General features: G+C 48.4%; 1 protein-coding gene across 2 annotated transcripts in view; it reads left to right on the forward strand.

Annotated features, from left to right (window-relative positions):
* ARHGEF2 (Rho/Rac guanine nucleotide exchange factor 2) overlaps nucleotides 1-24585 on the forward strand; it is a 166837-nt gene that overhangs the window by 20701 nt on the left and 121551 nt on the right. For both annotated transcript variants that reach the window (XM_075330730.1, XM_075330731.1), the window contains exons 2-5: nucleotides 21765-21867; nucleotides 21991-22264; nucleotides 22751-22898; nucleotides 23860-23947. In XM_075330730.1, the coding sequence (XP_075186845.1) occupies nucleotides 22008-22264; nucleotides 22751-22898; nucleotides 23860-23947 (493 nt within the window). In that variant the 5' untranslated portion in view covers nucleotides 21765-21867; nucleotides 21991-22007. The remainder of the gene's footprint in view (nucleotides 1-21764; nucleotides 21868-21990; nucleotides 22265-22750; nucleotides 22899-23859; nucleotides 23948-24585) is intronic.

Here is a 24585-nt window from a genome sequence, read left to right on the forward strand (position 1 = left end):
TGCTCCACTGAGGCCCAAACATTCAGGGACTGACGGCACTTGAGCCTGCACCCCCTGGAGCACATGAGAGCACCCTGCTGCACTGTCAGACAAGGCGTTAGTTGGCCACTGTATGTTGGTATTATTTCCATTGTACCGCGGTATTACACTGGTAACGGTATGTTGGCAATATTTCATCATAACTTGGGCTCTGTGGGACATTATCATCGTACTGTATGGTGGCATTATGTGATCAATGTATGACGGCATTATTTTTCCATTGTATACTGATACTATAGTCATTGTATGGTGCTATTAGGACATTGTGTGGGGATTCTGTACACAGCGTATAGCGGTACGATTTCATCATTGCCAATTGCCGCTATTTGAATAGTGGATGGTAATATTTAATGGAGGTAATATTTACACTGTACATTGGAATTCTAGGGGCATTGTATGGCACTATTACATACAGTGGGCCATAGCAGTTGCCATTGGGTGCTGTATGATGGTACTATGTACACTGGAAGCATTTTGGCACTGTATGATGCTGATATTTGCACTTATTGATAATATTTGCAGTATGGTGCTACTATTTACACTGGTCGTATTATTTGGGCACTATGTTGTCATACTATTTACATTGTACAGTGGTAATATTTGGGCAGTGCATGGTCGTACTGTTTATATTGTATGGTTTTACTATTTGGTCAGTGTATGGTCATACTATTTATATTGAAAGGTAGTGATATTTGGGCAGTGTATGGCTGCATTATTTATATTGTAGTATTATTTGGGCAGTGTATGGTTGTACTGTTTACACTGTATAGTGGCAATATTTGGGCAGTGGTTGGTCATACTATTTACATTGTATGGTGGTAATATATGGGCAGTGTATGGTTGCATTATTTACATTATAGTGTGGCAATATTTGGGCAGTGTATGGTTGCACTGTTTACATTGTATAGTGGCAATATTTGGGCAGTGTATGTGTCGCGGGCGGGGAGGAGGGTGTAAGCACACCGCGCTCACCCCTTCTGCTCGGGTCCGGCAGCTGCTCCTGGTGGCTCAAGCTGTGGGCCGGATCCCGGGGTGCCTCGAGCGGCACTCCTCGCCCGTGAGCGAAAGGGGGTGTTTGTTGGGTGTGGGGATTGTTATAGTTCGTGACGCCACCCACGGTTGTGGTGATTGCACCACCGCTGCTCAGTATGGGGGTCCCGGGGATGGTGATGCGGAGCAGCCAGGTGTTGTGTTGCCCCTCCGTGGGTAGGGGTTGGTGATCCCGGGGCCCAGTGAAGAGATGTAAAGTGTAGGGCCCGGTGGGCGCAGGGACGCGGGGGCAGCGCTGTGCCTTGCGGCACTGTGGTACTCACTCAGCCTGAGACACGGACACAGTTTGTACGGTAAACCAACGGCTGGTAGGACGGTCCCACAAGACGGCTGCACCTGCACTCCCGGTAGGTGACGGTGACGTCTCTCTTCCTTGCACCTGTGTTGTCTGATGGTAGCGGTGGATTCCCTCCGGTTACCCGCTCCCCGACTGCAATCTGGGCCGGAGGAGCTCTACACTTTGCCCGCAGGCGCTGGCCCTGGGGAAACTGGTGCCCTGGCGGTGGCGGTGTCTCCCCGGTAATGGTCGGGCTGTTGCCGTCAATCGAGACTTGGTTGCTGGGGGATCTATGTCCCCTTCACTGACGGATTTGGCAAATCTGGCGACTCCTAGCCTTGCCGGGGTCCGAGAGGCCCCTGCCCTGGTGCTGACTGTCCTTCGGAACACTGCTCCAGACCACCGGGCACACAGCCAACGGGGTCCTTCCAGGAACTTCCAAACGGTCCCCCTCCAAACAGTCACTGCCGTCGCTGACCTTGCTGTTCTGGCCCTACACAAAGCTGGGCTCTCAGGCTTTCTTTCCTTTTTCCACTTTACTTCCTTTTCTCCTTTACACTTCTCTACTTTCACTACTTCCACTTCGCTGTTTACTTTCTCACTTCAGCTCCTCACACTTGCCCTGCCTGCCTGGGCTTTCTGCCTGGTTACTTCCTGCCTCCAGAGTTGTGAGCTCCTCGGTGGGCGGAGCCAACCGCCTGGCCCACCCCCTGGTGTGCATCAACAGACTCCTGGAGGAAGGCAACAAGGATTTCTGGTTAGCATGGTGTGCCTACCTGGAGTGTGGGGTGTGGTGGTGTTGTGACCTGTGTCCCCTGGCTTGCCCAGGGCGACACATATGGTCATACTATTTACATTGTATAGTGGCAATATTTGGGCAGTGTATGGATGTACTATTTACATTGTATAGTGGTAATATTTGGGCAGTGTATGGATGCATTATTTACATTATAGTGTGGCAATATTTGGGCAGTGTATGGTCATACTATTTACATTGTATAGTGGCAATATTTGGGCAGTGTATGGTCATACTATTTACATTGTATAGTGGCAATATTTGGGCAGTGTATGGATGTACTATTTGTACATTGTATAGTGGTAATATTTGGGCAGTTTATGGTTGCATTATTTACATTGTGGGGTGGTATTGTTTCTGCACTGTATGGTGGTATTATGTAGGTGATGTACAGTGGCAGTATTTGGTGGTGGTATGGTGGCATTATCTGGGCATGGCTATCATCCTAGATGCGATTGATGCCCTGTATCTCATACTGCGGTACTGTTGGTGATCCCTGCCCGGTGATGGTGTGCGCCGGTTATTCACATGACACACTGGTGCAGCTTTATCTGTGTAGATACTGTGCAGCACAGTGACGTTGTGAGTCTCCTGCGTGGTTCTATGTTATTTCTAGAGGGCAAGTGTTCTAGTCTGAGCTCCTTGATCCAGTATGCCAGGGCCGGTGTTTGGAGCAGGCAGTGGTGGCCATTACTGGTGGCACGCCTGTACGAGGCGACATGGGAGGGACAGACGAGGATTAGTGCTTTTTGTTCTCACGTTCTGGCAGCTCTCGCCATGAGGACGGGTCACACGAGTTATTGGAGGCTTGGAACACGGATGGGCAGATAAAGCCGCCGAGGTGTCTGTAGCTTTAATGGTCTAACCTGATTGGTCATCCAAGACAGCGGCCTACAGGTTACAGACACCAGTTTGGGCAAGGTGGCATCCAGGAACGGCCCTCTACAAATGGTTCTGCAACTTTTTTTCTTTACTCGCCATCCGAGAATCTGAACATTTGCGTAAACTGATGTTATACGCTGGCCGAGGCCTGTGACATCTTACAGCTGAGGGTTTGTTACAGTGTATTCAGCTGAGATAATCCTTTGTGAGGTAATCAGACTCCAGACAGATACAGTTGCGAAACTTTTACCCTTAAAGGGGAAGTGCTCATTTATGGGACTTTCTGTCTTTCAGGGAAATGAGGACAGCAGCGTTTGATTGTATTCGGCTCGGGGCGAGGTTATACTACACGCCCTATGGGGGGGGGGGGGGTTGTACACAGAGCACTGGTTTATGGTGGGCTATTGTTACAGACCAGTGGACTGGGCATGCTGGGAGTCGTAGTATACATTTCCGGCCAAGCATTCATTTATAATGATCATCACGCGGTGCCTCAATCAGTGATCAATGATGGCAAAGCAGAGGAGTAGTAGTCACAGAGGAGTTGCTTTCCGACTACGGCTGACCACATGTGTTTAAAGGGAAGACGTCATCCCTCAGTCTGCCCACACCATGTTCTAGAGCAGAAGAAGCTGAAAAGATTAATATATAGCTTTGTAGGTAAAGGTTCACTATAACTTGTCTTATATTCATTGAAATAATTCTTTCCTTAGGAGTCCAGTGGGCGGAGCTAATGCCCATAACCAGCCCACTGGACTCCTAAGCACAGAAATATTTCAGTTAATATAATATTAAGTAAAGTCTTTTCTCATTAACCCATATATCAATCTGCTCAGCTGATCCTGCTCTATAACGTGATGCCAACAGATTGTGTCGCGCCCAGGGATATGGGGTACTCTGTCCCAGGCAGTGTGTATCTTGGGAATGTCACTAAGGTGGCCGTTACCCGTTTCTGTGCCCTGGGCCCTTTTTGTAATGGGGATATTTACAGGGGATTAGCTTAGTGTTCACATGTGACGCCACTTGCGGTTTTGCAGCTATGTGGATGGAGCCGCCGCTGCACAATGTCCACTACTGGGGCTGGTGTTAATTGCAGCCTGGATGGTAGACCCTCTGCAAGCAGGGCCGGGCCCCAGAGGATGGGTGATGTGACGGGCATCGGAAGAAGGTAGTCCACACAGGTATTCAGTGCAACTGGTTTTACTCACTGCTAGTTGGTGGTAACTGGTGGTTACCCAACGCCGGCTGGTTTCACCTCCAGGTCCCCTTTGTCCCAGTGCCAGTGTAGTAATTTAGTACCCTCTTCCCCTGCACTTGTCTCTGGTAAATGGGTCCCCGTGGCGTACAGCAACTGGGGGTCCCCGTCCGGTGGTTTGTTTACTTCTGTCTGCCTGGCGGTAGCGTGAACCCTGTGGGGTTGGAGTCTCTGGTCCTGTCCCCAGGTCTCCCTTTGCTACTGAGTCTTCAGATTCTTAGGGTCACCGAGGTCCTTGATGGTCCCCTCACTGTGCAGTTGTTAACAGGTCGGCTTGAAGCTCTTTCCTGTCCTAGGGTCCTGTACCCCATTGGTGCGTAGTTCCGGGAGTACTCCACCGGCAACTACCTCTCCTGGGTACCAGGTCACTTTTAACCCCGCTTGAGAACGTCTCCTCACGTGCACCTTCACTCCTCTCTTACTCTGACTACTCTCCACAGTCTGCCCCGCCCACATGGTCAACTAATGGACTGGAGTGGCTCCACCTCTAGGCGGCCATCCATTGGTCCGACCCTAGCCTTAGGCTGTGTGCACACGATGCGTTTTTTACCGCGGAAACGCTGCGTTTTGAACCGCAGCGTTTCAGTGGCAAATTGCATGCGTTCAGCTTTCCCAGCAAAGTGTATGGGAAAGCTGAAAAATCAGTGCACATGCTGCGTTTCTTTCCGCAGCGTTTTGGATGCCAAAAATCGGTGCGGAAAGAAAAGCAGCATGTCACTTCTTTTGTGCGTTGTGGCTGCGTTCTCTCCCCCATTGAAATCAATGATGTGGGGTCAGAACGCAGCCACAGCGCATGGACCTGCTTTTTTGTTGCGGTCCGCGGCCTTTGTCGGCACGCCAGAACGCAGGCATTTACCTGGAAGTGAGGTCAAGAGGCTTCCTGTTGACCTCACTTCCTGGCAAAGCCCCCGGTGTCGCCAAAGTGCCCGCCCCGACCCCCGACCCCCCTCCCGAAAATCCAACATGGCCGCGCGCACAGTAGCGCACCGGCCGCCCTGCTCCTATGATTTCTGTCGCATGTGCAATAACACATGCGACAGAAAACTGTTCCCCAGGCCCTGCCCGTTCACCCCCTATTCCCCCCGGTGTCATACATACCTGTCCGGTCGCAGCGCTGATCCCCCGCGGCCCCCTCCTCCTTCACAGTGCACGCCGGCCGGTCACATGAGCAGAGCAGCTGACAGCCAGCACTGTGTTCAGTGTGAGCTGTGCTGGCTGCTCGGCAGTCTGCAGCTGTGACCCGGGGAGAGTGGGTGCAGATTTTTGCACCCACTCTCCTCAAATGGAGGGTCTGCCCTCCTAGAAAATGGGGGATACGTTTCCTGAACGTGCCCCCATATTCTAGAAGGTCCAGAGGCGACGTGGGACATCCATATGGATTTCTGCGGACCCATTTTTTTTTATTAAATTGGAGAACAAGGGAATGATTTGGGGAGTGTTTTTTCTAATAAAACATTTTTTGTTGTCTTTTTTTGCTTTTGTTTACTGTCAATTAGTTATGTCGGGTGTCTGATAGACGCCGTGACATCACTAATTGCTGGGCTTGATGCCAGGTGACATTACACATCTGGTATCAACCCCATTTATTACCCCGTTAGCCAACGCACCAGGGCGCGGGATGAGTTGGGGCGAAGCGCCAGGATTGGCGCATCTAATGGATGCGCCACTTCTGGGGCGGCTGCGGCCTGCTATTTTTAGGCTGGGAAGAGTCCAATAACCATGGCTCTTCCCACCCTGAGAATACCAGACCCCAGCTGTCAGCTTCACCTTGGCTGGTGATCTAATTTGGGGGGACCCCATGTTATTTTTTTTTTTATTCTTTATTTATAAATAAAAAAAAAAACATGGGGAGCCCTCCAAATTGATCACCAGCCAAGATGAAGCTGCCAGCTGTGGTTTGCAGGCTACAGCTGTCTGCTTTACCCTGACTGGCTATCAAAAATAGGGGGGACCCCACGCCATTTTTTTCATTTTTTTTTTTTTTTTTTTTTTTTATTGGATAAATACTAAGCTAGGCACCCTTTAGTGCCACATGAAAGGTACTAAAGGTGCCAGCTTAGAATATGCTGGCGGGGGTAGGACGTTCTATATATTTGACATCCCTTCATCCATTGACGCTTTTTAGGCTGTGTGCCCACAATCAGGGTTTGCAGCGTTATGGGCGCTGAGTGTTTTCCCTGCGTCCATAACGCTGCGTTGTGCAGTAGAAGCACAGTGGAAGGATTTTTGGAGATCCCATGCCCACTGTGCTTCTTTTCTCCGCAGCATAAACTGACCGGTAGCGTGGCTTCCCGAGCCTCAGCATGTCAATTTATGCTGCGGAGACGAGTGTTCTCTGCAGGTAGTATAGAGCTCCACAGCAGCCTGAACCCAAATCGTGGGCATGGGCAGCTGCAGGAAGGCTGACACTGTGTACTAGACGCCGTGTCGCTGGATCATGGCCACATAGCCTTAGGCCCCTTTCACACGTCAGTGATTCTGGGACGTTTGTGCTTTTTTTTAAACGTACCAGAATCACTGACATACGCAGACCCATTATAATAAATGGGTCTGCTCACACATCAGTGATTTTTCACTGCACGTGTCTCCATGCGGCGTACCCGCGTGTGCGTGATTGCCGCACGGAGACATGTCCATTTTTTTCTGGCATCACTGATGTCCCACGGACCACGCAGTGGTGTGATCCGTGAAACACGTGCCAGAAAAAAACGTGCTTTTAAAATAAAAAACATTTTAACTCACCCGGCTCCAGCGATGTCCTCTGCAGCCCGTCCTCCCTGTTCCTTCTGTGCCGGCTCATTATTGTCGCGCATATTCATGATGCACGACACAGCCAACCCGGAACCAGCTGCTGCGGGGGTCAGTGCCGGCCGGATGCTGCACCGCGGGAGCGATCAGCACCATGGAGAGCGGGAGCGGGCGCAGGTGAGTTAATCTCTAAGTGCAATCACGGGCCACGGAGAACGGAGCCCGGATTGCACTTAGACAACCCACGTGTGCCGTGATTCACGGCACACGGAGGGACATGTGCGTGTTTTACACGCCAGTGAAAAACGTCAGTGTTTTCACTGACGTGTGAAACGGGCCTAAAAGTGAGAATATTGTTGCTACAGCAACATTTTGGGTGAAGTAGCTGTGGATTCAAAATGCTTAATATACTCCTGAATAAAATCCTTGATGGGTGCAGATTCCAAAATGGGGTCACTTGTGGGGGTTTTCTGACGTATAGGTACCTAAGGGGCTTGGTGCGCGAAGTTTATTTCAACTTTTCCAAAATTCAAATGGTGCTCCTTCCATTCCAAGCCCTCCCATTTATCAAACAGAATGTGGAGAAGGAAATGACATCACAGGTTTTTTTTTCCAAAGGTCTGTGTTCAACCAACTTTATTATCACTGACAAGTCTTAAAAAACGCACCTAAAAAAACGCATGAAAAACGCATGAAAAACGCATGAAAAACGCATGAAAAACGCATGCGTTTTCGATGCTTTGTTTCTCAAAAAGCATTGTTTACAATTCTCCCCTCTGCCAGAGGGTGCGTTTTTTTCCGCGCGGAAAAAAAAGCAACGTGTGCACATACCCTTATACCATTGTATGGGGGATTGTTGGGGAAAACGGGGATTACCTGGAGTTTTTGTGTGTTACCGGCACTGGTCTTCCGGGGCCCTAGGGGGTAGGCCCTGCATCCTTGTGGAGATGCAGAACCTTGTACCACCCTGATGGCTTCAGGGGCGCTACAATTGGATATCCGCTCCAGGCTGACCAAATCCCTTTAATTTTGAGAATATTTGAATGGATATCACCTTTAAGTAGGGGATATGAGGATGAGACCCTTTCTTCCTCCAGTGACCTGTGTACACTTTGTAGTTCACCTGTTAATCTTCCACTGACATCCTGGGGGTTAATTACTCGGGCTGGGCCTCAGGGTGCTGAGTCACTTGGGCATTATTCCTGCTGTTCTGCTCTGGTGGCTGAGGAGGATAATGTCACTACAAGACTTGGGTTACACAGACCGGTCACTGGGAATCATTGTCACACGATTGGGGGGGGTGTTCTCAGGAATTGGAGTTATTACACCGCCCCCTCCCTCGTAAAGTATGGCTCACTGAAGCGAAGCAGAGAATAGAGCGTCCCGAGTCCGGAATATAAATCATTGGAATAAAGGAAGACCCCTGACTCATGGACCGCAACCTATAAAGACCAACCATGCCTGAATATTGCACTGCATAGACTTGTGAAACCATACAGTTATGTTAGACCTATATGCCGGTATTATTAGGGTTTAGAACTATATGACGGTATTATGAGGGCTCAAACTATATGGTAGTAATATGGGGGTTCAGAACTAATTGGCCATATTAAGCAAGTTTTCCCATCTCCACAAGTGATGGTACACTGGGGGAAATAAGTATTTGACCCCTTGCTGATTTTGTACGTTTGCCCACTGACAAAGACATGAACAGTCTATAATTTTAAGGGTAGGTTAATTTTAGCAGTGAGATATAGATAAAATCACATTGTATAAATTATATACATTTATTTGCATTTTGCAGAGGGAAATAAGTATTTGATCCCTCTGACAAATAAGACTTAATACTTGGTGGCCGTCCCCTTGTTGGCAGCACAGCAGTCAGACGTTTTTTTGCAGTTGATGATAAGGTTTGCGCACATGTCAAGAGGGATTTTGCTCCACTCCTCTTTGCAGATCATCTCTGAATCATTAAGAGTTTGAGGCTGTCCCATGGCAACTCGGGGCTTCAGCTCCTCCATAAGTTTTCTATGGGATTAAGGTCTGGAGACTGGCTAGGCCACTCCACGACCTTAATGTGCTTCTTTTTCAGCCATTCCTTTGTTGCCTTGGCTGTGTGTTTTGTGTCATTGTGGTGCTGGAAGACCCAGCCATGACCCATTTTTAATGTCCTAGTGGATGGAAGAAGGTTGTCACTCAGGAGTTTACGGTACATGGCTCCATCCATTGCCCCATTGATGCGGTGAAATAGTCCTGTGTAGAGTTGATAGGACGGCCAATAATCCGGTACCAACAGATCACTGCCAGATTTAAAAAAAAGAGTCTGATCCGCTCCGGAATCCTGTACCCATATAAGTCAATGGGGACCGGAATCCAGAGGTTGAAAACGTTTGTGGAGGGACTAGGGGGGCTAGGAGCGAGCGCGGCATACTCAACACGGCACACTCCTTCCGGGTCACGCTGTTACCTTCCGGAGGCGACAATTCAATATTCATGGTTTTCCCCGCCCACCGGCGCGTGTTGGTTGCAGCTAGACGTGCCCCCACCCTGAGTGTCAGCGTGTCAGCTGACTGCAACCAATCACAGGTGCCAGGACGGCCGGTGGGCGGGGAAAGCAGTACAGTCTGTCCGTCAGTTCACAGTGGTAAAAATAAACACTCAGCAGCACAGTTAGCGCGCTTCTGCAGCCCCAGCTGTCGCGCTGTATCTGTGTATCCAGTGCCCAGAGTCACACGTGCGAGGCTTTGCCTCGCATGAGCCCCTCGCATGTGTGATTCTGGTGAAAGTAAAAAAAAAAAAAAAAAAAACGACGTGCGGTTCCCCCTAATTTTCATCCCCAGCCAAGATAACATCGGCTGGGGGCTGGTATTCCAGCCCGCAGCCGCCCGGTATTGCTGCATCTATTAGATGTGACCATACCGGTGTACGATACCGACTCTTCCCGCAGGCGTGATGCGGTGCCAGTCGGGGTAATAGCAGGGGTTAATAACAGCACACAGATACCTGCATCACACAAACCTGTAAGTGACAGTAAAGAAACAGGACACAGAGAAAAATCCTTTATTTGGAATAAAATACAAACATCCCCTCTTTCACCTCTTTATTAAGCCCAAACACCCTGCAACTCCGACATAATCCACAGGAGAAGTCCCATACCGACACATCCAGCACTGTTACATCTCAGAGCGAGCAGCTATAGAGAACACTGCCCGCTCTGAGTGCAGCCTATTACTGAGCCGCGATAAGCAATGACCGCAGCAGACTGTCACAGGCTGGGGAGGGGGGGGCGCGTCAGCCTGCAACCAATCACAGCTGAGAGGACGGCCGGTGGGCGGGGAAAACACGGAAAGCTGTGTGATTGCGTGTACAGCACAGGAAGTGAAAGCGCGACCTGGAAGCAGTGTGCCGCCATGACGCCGAGTCTCGGTAAGTATGAAACACTCATTTACTTATTGTTTTTTTCATTTTTATTAATTGCCGATTCCGGAAACCGCGCGGATCCGGACTATTACAGTACGTGTCCGCTCAACACTAGTCCTGTGCCCTCAGCACAGAAACCGCCCCAAAACATGTTTCCACCTCCATGCTGACAGTGGGGACGGTGTTTTTTGGGTCATAGGCAGCATTTATCTCTCTGCAAACATGACGAGTTAAGGCCAAAGAGCTCAATTTTTGTCTCATCTGACCACAGCCCCTTCTCCCAATCACTCTCAGAATCATCCAGGTAAATTGGAAAACCTCAGATGGGCTGGCTGCACATGGGCCTTCTTCAGACAGGCCGGCTGCACATGTGTCTTCTTCAGTCGGGCCGGCTGCACATGTGCCTTCTTCAGCCGGCCCAGCTGCACATGTGCCTTCTTCAGCCGGCCCAGCTGCACATGTGCCTTCTTCAGATGACCATCTGCACATGTGCCTTCTTCAGCTGGCCCGGCTGCACATGTGCCTTCTTCAGCCGGCCCGGCTGCACATGTGCCTTCTTCAGACGGGCTGACTGCACATGGGCCTTCTTCAGATGGGCCTGCACATGGGCCTTCTTCAGACGGGCCGGCTGCACATGTGTCTTCTTCAGAGTGGCCGCTGCACATGTGTCTTCTTCAGTCGGGCTGGCTGCACATGTGCCTTCTTCAGCCGGCCCGGCTGCACATGTGTCTTCTTCAGAGTGGCCGCTGCACATGTCTTCTTCAGTCGGGCCGGCTGCACATGTGCCTTCATCAGCCGGCCCGGCTGCACATGTGCCTTCATCAGCCGGCCCGGCTGCACATGTGCCTTCTTCAGCCGGCCCGGCTGCACATGTGCCTTCTTCAGCCGGCCCGACTGCACATGTGCCTTCTTCAGCCGGCCCGGCTGCACATGTGCCTTCTTCAGCCGGCCCGGCTGCACATGTGCCGCCTTCAGCCGGCCCGGCTGCACATGTGCCTTCTTCAGCCGGCCCGGCTGCACATGTGCCTTCTTCAGCCGGCCCGGCTGCACATGTGCCTTCTTCAGCCGGCCCGGCTGCACATGTGCCTTCTTCAGCCGGCCCGGCTGCACATGTGCCTTCTTCAGACGGGCTGTAACTGCACATGGGCCTTCTTCAGACGGGCCGGCTGCACATGGGCCTTCTTCAGACGCCGGCTGTACACGGGCCTTCTTCAGACGGGCCGGCTGCACATGGGCCTTCTTGAGCAGTGGGACTTTACGGGCACTGTAGGATTTTAAGCCATTACGGAGTAATGTGTTACCAATGGCTTTCTTGGTGACAGTGGTCTCAGCTGCCATGAGATCATTAACAAGTCAGCCCCCCCCCCCCCCCCCCCGTGTGGTTTTAAGCTGATCTCTCACGTTCCTCATGACCCTGGATACCCCATGAGGTGAGATTTTGGATGGAGCCCTACATCGATGTCGACTGACACTCATTTTGTATTTCCTCCATTTTCTTACTATTGCACCAACATTTGTCTCCTCCTCACCCAGCGTCTTACTTATGGTTTTGTAGCCCTTTCCAGTCTTGTGCGGGTCTATGGTCTTGTCCCTGACATCCTTAGAAAGCTCTTTGGTCTTGCTCATGTTGTAGAGGATAGAGTCTGACGGATTAATGGAGTCTGTGGACAGGAGTCTTTTATACAGGTGACAATGTAAGACAGTTGTCTATAATGCAGGTAATGATTACTAGCGTCTAAGTGTCTGTAGGAGCCAGAACTCTTAATGGTTGGTAGGGGATCAAATACTTATTTCTGTCTGCAAAATGCAAAGAAATTTATATCATTTATACATGTGATTTTCTGGATTTTATTTTGGATTTTCTTTCTCTCACTGTTAAAATTAACCTACCCTTAAAATTATAGACTGTTCATGTCTTTGTCAGGGGACAAACTTACAAAATCAGCAAGGGATCCAATACTTTTATGCCCCACTGTACATCTCTGCAATTTGGCATCACTTTATGGCCAGTGGAGGTCGCATCTCTAGGATCCCCATGTTTCTTATGGGTCCAGAACACTAATGTATAACATCTACACTCCTGATCACCCAGATGTGCCGGGAACCGCAGCCAGCACCATTCAATAGCAGTACTGTTTTCCCGGTATATAGTACTATAAGCTTAGCACTATATTGCAGTATTATGTGATCTATATCTACAGTAATAGCATAATTGTGGCACTATAGAGAAGAATTATGTTGGCTGTATAAAGTAGTATGATCTTGGAACCAAGTGGCAGTATTATGTGCTATGTATATAGTAGTATAATCTTGGCTCTATGTGGCAGTATCATGTGGCCTGTATATAGCAGTGTAATTTTGGCAGTATATGGCGATATGTGAGCTGTACGAGGGGCTGCTGATAAGTCTTTGGCTTTGTGATCTTTTTTGTTTCTATGGTAACGAATGTTACATCATGTGAAAGCCTTATGTGTGTAATGTATGTTTTCAAAATGTTGTGTTTGTTGCTTATGGCAACAGCGTTCTGCGCACGCGGGAAATCAAATGGCGGAGTCTAATGCGATATTCACAGCAACTGAGAGCAGATGAGGGATAAAATTCTTGTTTCTGCAAGGAAAGTCCGTGAAGGATATTCATGGTGATATGTCGCAGACATTGGGGGATCAATGCCCTTCCTATTCCACAGTTAAGAACTGGGTTGCCAAATTTAAAACGGGCCACTTCAGCCCCAATGATGAGGAACGTCCTGGACGACCGAGAGTGGCTGTTGTTCCGGAGATAGTCGATGCTGTGCACAACCTCATACTGGAGAATCAATGAATTTCAGCTAAAGCAATAGCAGACATCATGGGGATTTCCCGTGAACGTGTTTGTGTCATTATCCATGAACATTTGGACATGAGGAAGCGATCTGCAAAGTGGGTCCCCAAATGTCTGACAACAGATCAGAGAAGCAGCGAGTGACAACTTCCCGGTCCATTTGTCAGTGTTTCCGGACTAATAAGAACTTCCTGGATCGGCTGGTCACTATGGATGAGACCTCGATTTATTTTTATTACCCTGAAAACAAGGGGCAGTCAAAAGAGCTCAGGCACAGTGGTTCTCCTCATCCAAAGAAGTTCAAGGTGAAAAAATCAGCCACTAAGGTGATGGCGTCTGTGTTCTGGGATAAGGAGGGCGTGCTGCTAGTGGACTACCTTCAAAAGGGTTCCACCATCAATGCAAGGTATTACGTTAAACCTTTCGACCAATTGAAGGCAGCTCTGATAGCCAAAAGGTGTGGCAAGCTGTCCAAAGGAATCTTGTTCCTACAAGACAACACCTCCGCTCACACTGCACAAGAGACCACAGCAAAGCTGACAGAGCCGGGCTTCCAGCTGGTTGACCACCCATCTTATTCACCAGATCTAGCTCCCTCCAACTATCATTTGTTTCCAAACTTGAAGAAACACCCCACGGGTACCAAACTTCACACCATTTCTGATGCCATGGCTGCTATGGATGCCTGGCTTGAGGCACAACCAAAATCCTTCTTATTGCTAGGCTTACAGAACTCACAATACCGATGTAAGAAGTGTGTTGTCATCAGTAGAGAGTACGTGGAGTAAATGTAAAGCTTCATCATACTATCTCATTTCTTTCTGGCCAAAGACTTATCAGCAGCCCCTGGTATATTGTAGTATTATCATGGCAGCATGATATTGCCTGTATGTAGTACTTTTATCTTTGCATTATAAGGCCCACTTCACAAGTCAGTGATTCCGGTATGTATGACGTCCGTTTTCATACATACTGGAGACATGGACATGCACAGACCCATTAAAATCAATGGGTCTGCGCACACATCCGTATTTTCTCACGGACGCATGTCCATGTGCTCCACACGGCTACATATCCATTTCTCTGTGGTGGCGGCACAGGTGTCACACGGACCGCACACTCATACGATCCATGTGACTAAGTGTAGCATGTAGTGGAGAAAACATGTCTTTGCAATAAAATGATTTTCTATACTACCCTGTCTCAAGTCCTGCTGTCATCGGAGACCGCAGGGGGGGAGGTGAGTATAGAAGTTCCTGCTGTCCGTGTGTTATCACAGATGCACACGGAGAGCACACTGACTGCACACGATGAACACACACACACACGGAATACGCACATACATAAGCGCCCACACCACGGACTGTGAAAAATGTGCGTTTTTATCGTGGACGTGGGAAGAGGGCCTAAGGCAGTATTATGTGGGCGCTATATAGTATTATAATATTAGCACTATATGATGCTATTATGATGCATGTATGTGGCAGTATAACCTTGGCAGTATATGCGCTGTATATTGTAGTATTATAATGGCACTATATGTCAGTATCATGGAGGCTGTATATAGTAGTATACTCTTGGCATTATATGGCTATATTATGTGAGCTGTATATACAATTGCATCTCAATAAATTAGAATATCCTCAAAAAGTTAATTTTATTTCAGGAATTCAATACAAAAAGGGAAACGCATATATTATATAGTCATTATACACCGAGGGATCTATTCCTATATATTATATAGAGTCATTATACACAGAGGGATCTATTCCTATATATTATATAGAGTCATTATACACAGAGGGATCTATTCCTATATATTAGAGTCATTATACACAGAGGGATCTATTCCTATATATTATATAGAGTCATTATACACAGAGGGATCTATTCCTATATATTATATAGAGTCATTATACACACAGGGATCTATTCCTATATATTATATAGTCATTACACACAGAGGGATCTATTCCTATATATTATATAGAGTCATTATACACAGAGGGATCTATTCCTATATATTATATAGAGTCATTATACACAGAGGGATCTATTCCTATATATTATATAGAGTCATTACACACAGAGGGATCTATTCCTATATATTATATAGAGTCATTATACACAGAGGGATCTATTCCTATATATTATATAGTCATTATACACAGAGGGATCTATTCCTATATATTATATAGAGTCATTATACACAGAGGGATCTATTCCTATATATTATATAGAGTCATTATACACAGAGGGATCTATTCCTATATATTATATAGAGTCATTATACACAGAGGGATCTATTCCTATATATTATATAGAGTCATTATACACAGAGGGATCTATTCCTATATATTATATAGAGTCATTATACACAGAGGGATCTATTCCTATATATTATATAGAGTCATTATACACAGAGGGATCTATTCCTATATATTATATAGTCAATACACACAGAGGGATCTATTCCTGTATATTATATAATCATTACACACAGAGGGATCTATTTATGTATATTATATAGAATCATTACACACAGAGAGATCTATTCCTATATATTATATAGTCATTACACACAGAGAGATCTATTCCTCTATATTATATAGAGTTATTACACACAGAGATCTATTCCTATATATTATATAGTCATTACACACAGAGGGATCTATTCCTATATATTATATAGAGTCGTTACAAACAGAGGGATCTATTTCAAGTGTTTATTTCTGTCAATGTTGATGATTATGGCTCACAGTCAATGAAAACCAAAAAGTCAGAAAATTAGAATAGTTACCACAAAACACATGCAAAGGCTTCCTAAATGCTTAAAATGGTCCAGAAGGCAGTCATTGACACACTCCGCAAGGAGGGTAAGCCACAAGAGGTCATTGCTAAAGAAGCTGGCTGTTCACAGGGTGCTGTATCCAAGCATATTAATGGAAAGATGAGTGGAAGGAAAAAGTTTGGTAGAAAAAGGTGCACAAGCAACCGGGATAACTGCAGCGGTGATAGGATTGTTAAGAAAAAGCCATTCAAAAATTTGGGGGAGATTCACAAGGAGTGGACGCTGCTGGAGTCAGTGCTTCAAGAGCCACCACACACAGATGTATCCAGGACATGGGCTACAAGTGTCACATTCCTTGTGTCGCCACTCATGACCAATAGACAACGCCAGAAGCGTCTTACCTGGACCAAGGAGAAAAAGACCTGGACTGTTGCTCAGTGGTGGAAGGAGTTGTTTCCAGATGAAAGTAAATTTTGCATTTCATTTGGAAATCGCGGTCCCAGAGTCTGGAGGAAGAGTGGAGAGGCCACAATCCAAGTTGCTTGAGGCCTTTTGTGAAGTCTCCACAATCAGTGATGGTTGGGGAGCCATGTCATCTGCTGGTGTAGCTCCACTGTGTTTTATGAACACCAAAACCAGCGCAACCGTCCACCAGGAAATATTAGAGCACTTCATGCTTCCCTCTGCCGACAAGCTTTCTGGAGATGGAAATGTCATTTTCCAGCAGGACTTGGCACCTGTCTATGTGGCACCCTGGACAAGCCAGGACGTCACAGGTACTGCAACAACACACCCCACACCCCGGTTAGGCACATCAGCCGCACACACAAAATCCTTGTTGCCTCCCTCCAGGGGCTGATGTCCACACCAGGTGGGGTGGAGCCAGGCGGTTGGCCCCACCCACGGAGGAGTTCACAGTCCTGGAGGCAGGAAAAGAGTTCAGTTGAGTTGAGAGTTGCGTTAGGACAGTGAAAGTGAAGGAGTGAAGTGGTAAAGGAGCAGTCTGACCGTGTCCAGGTACGTGGCCCGGGCACAGAAACAGCAAGGTTGGCTGACGGTGGTGACCGTCTGCAGGCAAGGCCGATTGAAGCACAACCGTAAGGACCGGGGACGGGCGGTGGCCCGCCGGTACCGGACCGGGGAGCGAAGAGAGGCCAGCACCATTCGGCAGGGCCTACGGACCCCGACCAGGCTTGGAGTCGCCGTTAAACCGGTCAAATCCGTTAGCGACGGGAACCTCCCGGGGTTTCCCAGCAATAAAGACCCGACTGAAGGCAACCGCTCAACCGTGAAAGGAAATACAGCTACCGCCACAGCTAGAGTTCCCAGGGCCAGCGCCTGCGGGCAAAAGGGGCTCCTCCGGCAAACATACCGCTGGGGAGCGGGTTACCGGTAAGAAGCCATCGGGGCCGAGAACATAACACCGGTGCAGGGAGAGACAGTTACCGCCAACCTACTGGGAGTGACCGTCGCAGCCGTCTGTGGGACTCGTCCATCCAGCCGTTTGTTTTACCAGAGACTCCGTGTACGTTAGTGGCTGAGTAAGTACGCGCTGCCCCGCGACCCTGCACCTGGCCAAGCCCCGCAATCCATCAAACAGACAACCACTCCGGGCCCCGGGACTACCACAATCCCCCTACCCACGGAGGGGAGGAAAACATCCCAGCTGCTCCCTGCCATCGCTCCCGGGATCCCCGTACAGAGCAGCGGTGGTGCCCCAACCTCACCACACACCGTGGGTGGCGTCACAAACCGACACCCCAAACACCAACAAAACACCCCTTTCACTCACGGGCGAGGAGCGCCACTCGAGTCCCCGGATCCGGCCCACCGCTCGAGCCACCGAGCAGCAGCAGCAGCGCCGGACCCGAGCGTGGTGAGTGCAGCGCCCCGCCACCCGCGACATCTACACTGCCAAAAGTACCAATACCTGGTGTAATAACCACAGTATCACTGTGCTTGATTGGCAAGCAAACTCGCCTGACCTAAACCCCATAGAGAATCTGAGAGACACCAGAGCCAACAATGCAGACGAGCTGAAGGCTGCTATCAAAGCAACCTGGGCTTCCATAACACCTCAGCAGTGCCACAGGCGGATCGCCTCCATGCCACATTGCCGCATCGATGTAGTAATTCATGCAAAAGGAGCCGCGACCAAGTATTGAGGCATTTACTGTAAAGACGGTTCAGGAGGTGCCAACATTTCTGAGTGTAAAATCATTTTCTCATTTGGTCTTATATAATAATCTAATTTTCTTAGATAATGACTTTTGGGCTTTCATTGGCTGTAAGCCATAATCATCAACATTAACAGATATAAACACATGAAATAAATCCCTCTGTGTGTAATGACTCTGTATAATATATAGGAATAGATCCCTCTGTGTGTAATGACTCTATATAATATATAGGAATAGATCCCTCTGTGTGTAATGACTATATAATATATAGGAATAGATCCCTCTGTGTGTAATTACTATATAATATATAGGAATAGATCCCTCTGTGTGTAATGACTGTACAATATATAGGAATAGATCCCTCTGTGTGTAATCTCTATATAATATATAGGAATAGATCCCTTTGTGTGTAATCTCTATATAATATATAGGAATAGATCCTTCTGTGTGTAATGACTGTACAATATATAGGAATAGATCCCTCTGTGTGTAATTACTATATAATATATAGGAATAGATCCCTCTGTGTGTAATGACTGTACAATATATAGGAATAGATCCCTCTGTGTGTAATTACTATATAATATATAGGAATAGATCCCTCTGTGTGTAATTACTATATAATATATAGGAATAGATCCCTCTGTGTGTAATGACTGTACAATATATAGGAATAGATCCCTCTGTGTGTAATCTCTATATAATATATAGGAATAGATCCCTCTGTGTGTAATCTCTATATAATATATAGGAATAGATCCCTTTGTGTGTAATCTCTATATAATATATAGGAATAGATCCCTCTGTGTGTAATGACTAAATAATATATAGGAATAGATCCCTCTGTGTGTAATGACTAAATAATATATAGGAATAGATCCCTCTGTGTGTAATCTCTATATAATATATAGGAATAGATCCCTCTGTGTGTAATCTCTATATAATATATAGGAATAGATCCCTCTGTGTGCAATCTCTATATAATATATAGGAATAGATCCCTCTGTGTGTAATCTCTATATAATATATGATTTTCCCTTTTTGTATTGAATTACTGAAATTAACTTTTTGATGGTATTCTTATTTATTGAGATGCAGCTGTAAGGGGTACTTTGCACGCTGCGACATCGCAAGCCGATTGTTGCGATGCCGAGTGCGATAGTCCCCGCCCCCGTCGCACATGCGATATCTTGTGATAGCTGCCGTAGCGAACATTATCGCTACGGCAGCTTCCCACGCACTTACCTGTCCTGCGACGTCGCTCTGGCCGGCGATCTGCCTCCTTCCTAAGGGGGTGGTTCGTGCTGCGTCACAGCGACATCATACGGCAGGCGGCCAATAGAAGCGGAGGGGCGGAGATGAGCGGGACGTAAACATCCCGCCCACCTCCTTCCTGCCGCATAGCCGGTGGAGGCAGGTAAGGAGATGTTCCTCGCTCCTGCGGCTTCATACACAGCGATGTGTGCTGCCGCAGGAACGAGGAACAACATCGTATTTCCTATTGGTGCGACATTATGAAAATGACCGATGCTACACAGATCACCGATTTACGACGCTTTTGCGATTGTTTATCGGTGCATCTAGGCTTTACACGTTGCGACGTCGTTACCGGCACCAGATGTGCGTCACGTTCGATTTGACCCCGACGATATCGCAGTAGCGATGTCGCAACGTGCAAAGTACCCCTAAGTCCATAGCTGTTGGATCCATCACTGTGTCATGGGTCCCATAATCCAGCAGTGATGTCACCTATTTGTTTGGTCTTATTGGTCGCAATCCTCGCTATGGTACCTCTCAAATGATATATTGGCCATACAACTGATTAATTATTGTATCCTGATGTCAGATGGATAAAGAGGAAACCGTTCCAGGAATTCAATGATAAGCCAAACATACACAGTCTGCCCTCTAGTGGCCACTGCAAGTAGTGATCAGGCACTTTACTCCTGATGTAGCACTAACATAATCTATATCACTTTTAGAAAATCTGGTATCGGACCAGTATGAGGTCTGCATTCCAGTATACTAAAAGGGCAGATATATATATATATATATATATATATATATATATATATATTATGTATGTTGCCTGTTTCCCCCTTGCTGCGTGGCGCATTTGCTGGAGCATGACATTTGGAGATGATAACAAACACTGTGTCCGATTGCCAGGAAACTTAATAAAGGGGCCAAAAATGTTTCCCTGCAATGTGAATAGGCTTCTGCTCCCATATGAGTGGCATATGTGGAGGCACCCTTAAGACGCTTATAATGACGCCGTAATGCAGGCTATAAAGACTATGCTGTGCTGTTATATAATGCAGTGATAAGCTCCTCCCCCATGGCTGCTGTGCAGTGATAAGCTCCTAACCCCTGGGCTGCTGTGCAGAGATAAGCTCCTCCCCTCTGGGCTGCTGTGCAGTGATAAGCTCCTCCCCTCTGGGATGCTGTGCAGTGATAAGCTACTCCCCTCTGGGCTGCTGTGCAGTGATAAGCTCCTCCCCTCTGGGATGCTGTGCAGTGATAAGCTCCTCCCCTCTGGGATGCTGTGCAGTGATAAGCTCCTCCCCTCTGGGCTGCTGTGCATAGATAAGCTTCTCCCCTTTGGGCTGCTCTGCAGTGATAAGCTCCTCCCCTCTGGGCCACTCTGCAGTGCTAAGCTCCTCCCCTCTGGGCAGCTGTGCAGTAATAAGCTCCTCCCCTCTGACCTGCTGTGCAGTAATAAGCTCCTCCCCTCTGCTGCTGTGCAGTGATAAGCTCCACCTCTCTGGGCTGCTGTGCAGTGATAAGCTCCTCCCCTCTGGGCTGCTGTGCAGTGATGAGCTCCTCCCCTCTGGGCTGCTGTGCAGTGATAAGCTCCACCTCTCTGGGCTGCTGTGCAGTGATGAGCTCCTCCCCTCTGGGCCGCTGTGCAGTGATTAGCTCCTCCCCTAGGCTGCTGTGCAGTGATAAGCTCCACCTCTCTGGCTGCTGTGCAGTGATGAGCTCCTCCCCTCTGGGCTACTGTACAGTAATAAGCTCCACCTCTCTGGGCTGCTGTGCAGTGATGAGCTCCTCCCCTCTGGGCTGCTGTGCAGTGATTAGCTCCTCCCCTAGGCTGCTGTGCAGTGATGAGCTCCTCCCCTCTGGGCTGCTGTGCAGTGATTAGCTCCTCCCCTAGGCTGCTGTGCAGTAATAAGCTCCACCTCTCTGGGCTGCTGTGCAGTGATAAGCTCCTCCCCTCTGGGTTGCTGTGCAGTGATAAGCTCCACCTCTCTGGGCTGCTGTGTAGTGATAAGCTCCTCCTCTCTGGGCTGCTGTGCAGTGATAAGCTCCTCCCCTCTGGGTTGCTGTGCAGTGATAAGCTCCACCTCTCTGGGCTGCTGTGTAGTGATAAGCTCCTCCCCTCTGGGCTGCTGTGCAGTGATAAGCTCCTCCCCTCTGGGCTGCTGTTCTCATGTGATTGGCTGCCAGTCATTATAATGTGTTTTTTTCTAAGTTTTCCCTCATTAATATCTTCTTATTTTCAGGTGAAGCCGCTTAGATGTCCCCACGTGCAGACGAGACGTGGCCCCCTCTTTGCACACAATACACCGTCCTCCTCCAGTATGTAATCGTCCTCGGTATTAAGAGGTGTGTACATATATCCACCCAGTCTGTGTATGAGGAGGGGTAGTCACAGCCCCGCCCCCGCTGATGACATCCCTCAGAATTGGTTTATATCACCCTGTGTAATTCCTGTTCTTTTCCCCACAGCCTCTGGTGTGTGTAAGATGAATGACGCTGAGGTGTTTGGTGCTGGGCCCTACGTGGCGCGGGGCCACAAGCAGCGCTGCATGTCTGCTCTGGAGCCGCACGTACCAAGTGAACTGGAACTGCAGGAGGTCCAGGAAGAGCAGGACAGGTTCCTGGGGGTCCCAATGAGGCGATACGGCCCCACGAGGTGCTCAGTCCACGTCCGAGACTCCTTCCGAAGACACAGCTGGGAGCCGGGGAAGAGGCTGCAGGAGGAGGAGGCACAGTATGACAGGTACCTACCTCCTGGCTCTGGTATATCTGCACCCAGCTTTCCCGGGGAGCGATAACCCTGTAATAACCTATAAAGTACAGGTGGCGCAGAGTAATACTCCTCTACAGACACTAGGGGTCGTGACCCTGAGAAAGGCGACAGTGTCTTCCGTCTGCTCACACTTCTGCAAACACCACTTCTGCAGGAAACGGGCAAGATGGAAGATAGCTGTCACTTCACCCGCTGGGCCAGCTAGCTGACCACCACACAGACCTGCTGGCAGTCCTCTCAGTGGTACGTGGGGCGGCGGGTCACCGGGGCGATCAGTGTAGGGGCTGCAGACCCTCTTTCACTTCTTGAGAGGAGGAAGCTGGTGGTTTCATCTGAGACGAGGAGAAATAAGTAGTCTTGTATTTCCTTCCTATGACTGAAGCTGTAGGCTCTGCCCCGCATCACAACTTTCCCATCATCCTCCCGCGGCTCATCATCACTGTCCTCTAATTACAGCCTCAGTTTTAAAGTTCTGGACTCTGAAGATATGGAGGAGAACTTGGACTATAACCGAGACCCCCGCCGGACCCCTATTATCCGCAGTACCGATGAGCTGGAGTCTCTGCTGTCGCTTCGAGCCGAAGATGCTGAGGTGACACAAGAGGTAATAATAAGCGATCCTCAAGAGCCAATCAGATAAAATCCAGAGCTGAATTCACAATCCGAAAGGCCACGTCTCACTAAGCGACATCGTGAGTCACGGTTTTTGTGACGCAACAGCGATCGCGATGTCGCTGTGTGCGACATCCAGCAACGACTTGCCCATGCTGTGAGGTTGCCGGTCGTTGCTGAATGTCCTGGACCATTTTTTGGTCGTTGCTCTCCCGCTGTGAAGCACACATCGCTGTGTTTGACAGCGAGAGAGCAACGATCTGAATGTGCAGGGAGCCGGCTTCTGCGGACGCTGGTAACCAAGGTACACATCGGGTAACCAAGCAAAGCGCTTTGCTTGGTTATCCGATATTTACCTTGGTTATCAGCGTCCGCAGCTTCTAGAAGCCGGCTCCCTGCACACGTAGCCAAGGTACACATCAGGTAACTATAAGCAAAGCGCTTTGCTTAGTAACCCAATGTGTACTATGGTTACGAAGCACAGCGTCGTTACACGCGACGCTGGTGGCTGATCTCCGATCGCTGTGGAGATCTGCCTGATTGACAGCTCACCAGCGACCATGTAGCGACGCTCCAGCGATCCCTGCCAGGTCAGATCGCTGGTGGGATCGCTGGAGCGTCGCTAAGTGTGACGGTACCTTTAGGGCTTCAGAGCTAAGATCTCCCAGCATTCCCTGCTTGTTCTGTTTGTACATTGATCCCAATCATTTGTTCATGTCACGGAGAGACGATGGTGGGGTCCTCACAAAGCTGACATTTCAAAAGTGATTAGCAGAAATATGATTTCTGCTCTGGATGTGATTTATTTGCGAGACAAATTAACAGTGATGGGTACTAAGTTCTTGTCTTTTTCCAATAAGGCCCATATTCTAACATGATTACTGCTGGGGGGCTGATCTGCATCATATCTCTGTCCTACTGTCCTCTAATGTGCCCTTTCCCGTATCCTACAGGAACATGCCAAGAGGCTCCAAGAATACCTGGCACATGTCTACGCCTACAGCCCCCTGTCCAAGTCTGTGTCCATGACTGGGATTGACGGTGAGCAGAACCTCAGTGTTGTGGGTTGTACAGCAGTGGGCTATGATTTGGGGCCATTATCAGATCTTGCGACTATCATTGTGAGATAACTGGCGGAGTCTTCCTATATATATAAATATCCTGCTCCCCTCTGCGTTTCGCTTTCCCGCCACATCCAGAAACACTTAATTACACCCGTCTATAATTAGTATACTTGGTTGCCATGGAAAGTACCAGAATTTTTCCACTTTTCCATTAACATTCATCATCTGGAAGCCGCCATCCCCCCCCCCACCTAAAAAATGCCCCAGATATAACCCACAATGCACTTGGTGGACCAGAATGATCACCTACCTTGGTCTGGATTTACAGTGCCTTGCGAAAGTATTCGGCCCCTTTGAATTTTTCAACCTTTTCCCACATTTCAGGCTTCAAACATAAAGATAAAAATGTTAATGTTATGGTGAAGAATCAACAACAAGTGGGACACAATTGTGAAGTTGAACAAAATTTATTGCTTATTTTAAACTTTTATAAAAAATAAATAACTGAAAATTGGGGCGTGCAATATAGTGATGAGCGAGTATGCTTGTCACTACTCGGTACTCGCACGAGTATCACTGTACTCGGGCTACTCGGCGGGGACCGAGTAATCTCGC

This window comes from Anomaloglossus baeobatrachus, chromosome 12 (genome assembly GCF_048569485.1).
Source record: "Anomaloglossus baeobatrachus isolate aAnoBae1 chromosome 12, aAnoBae1.hap1, whole genome shotgun sequence".
Classification (NCBI taxonomy): Eukaryota; Metazoa; Chordata; class Amphibia; order Anura; family Aromobatidae; genus Anomaloglossus; species Anomaloglossus baeobatrachus.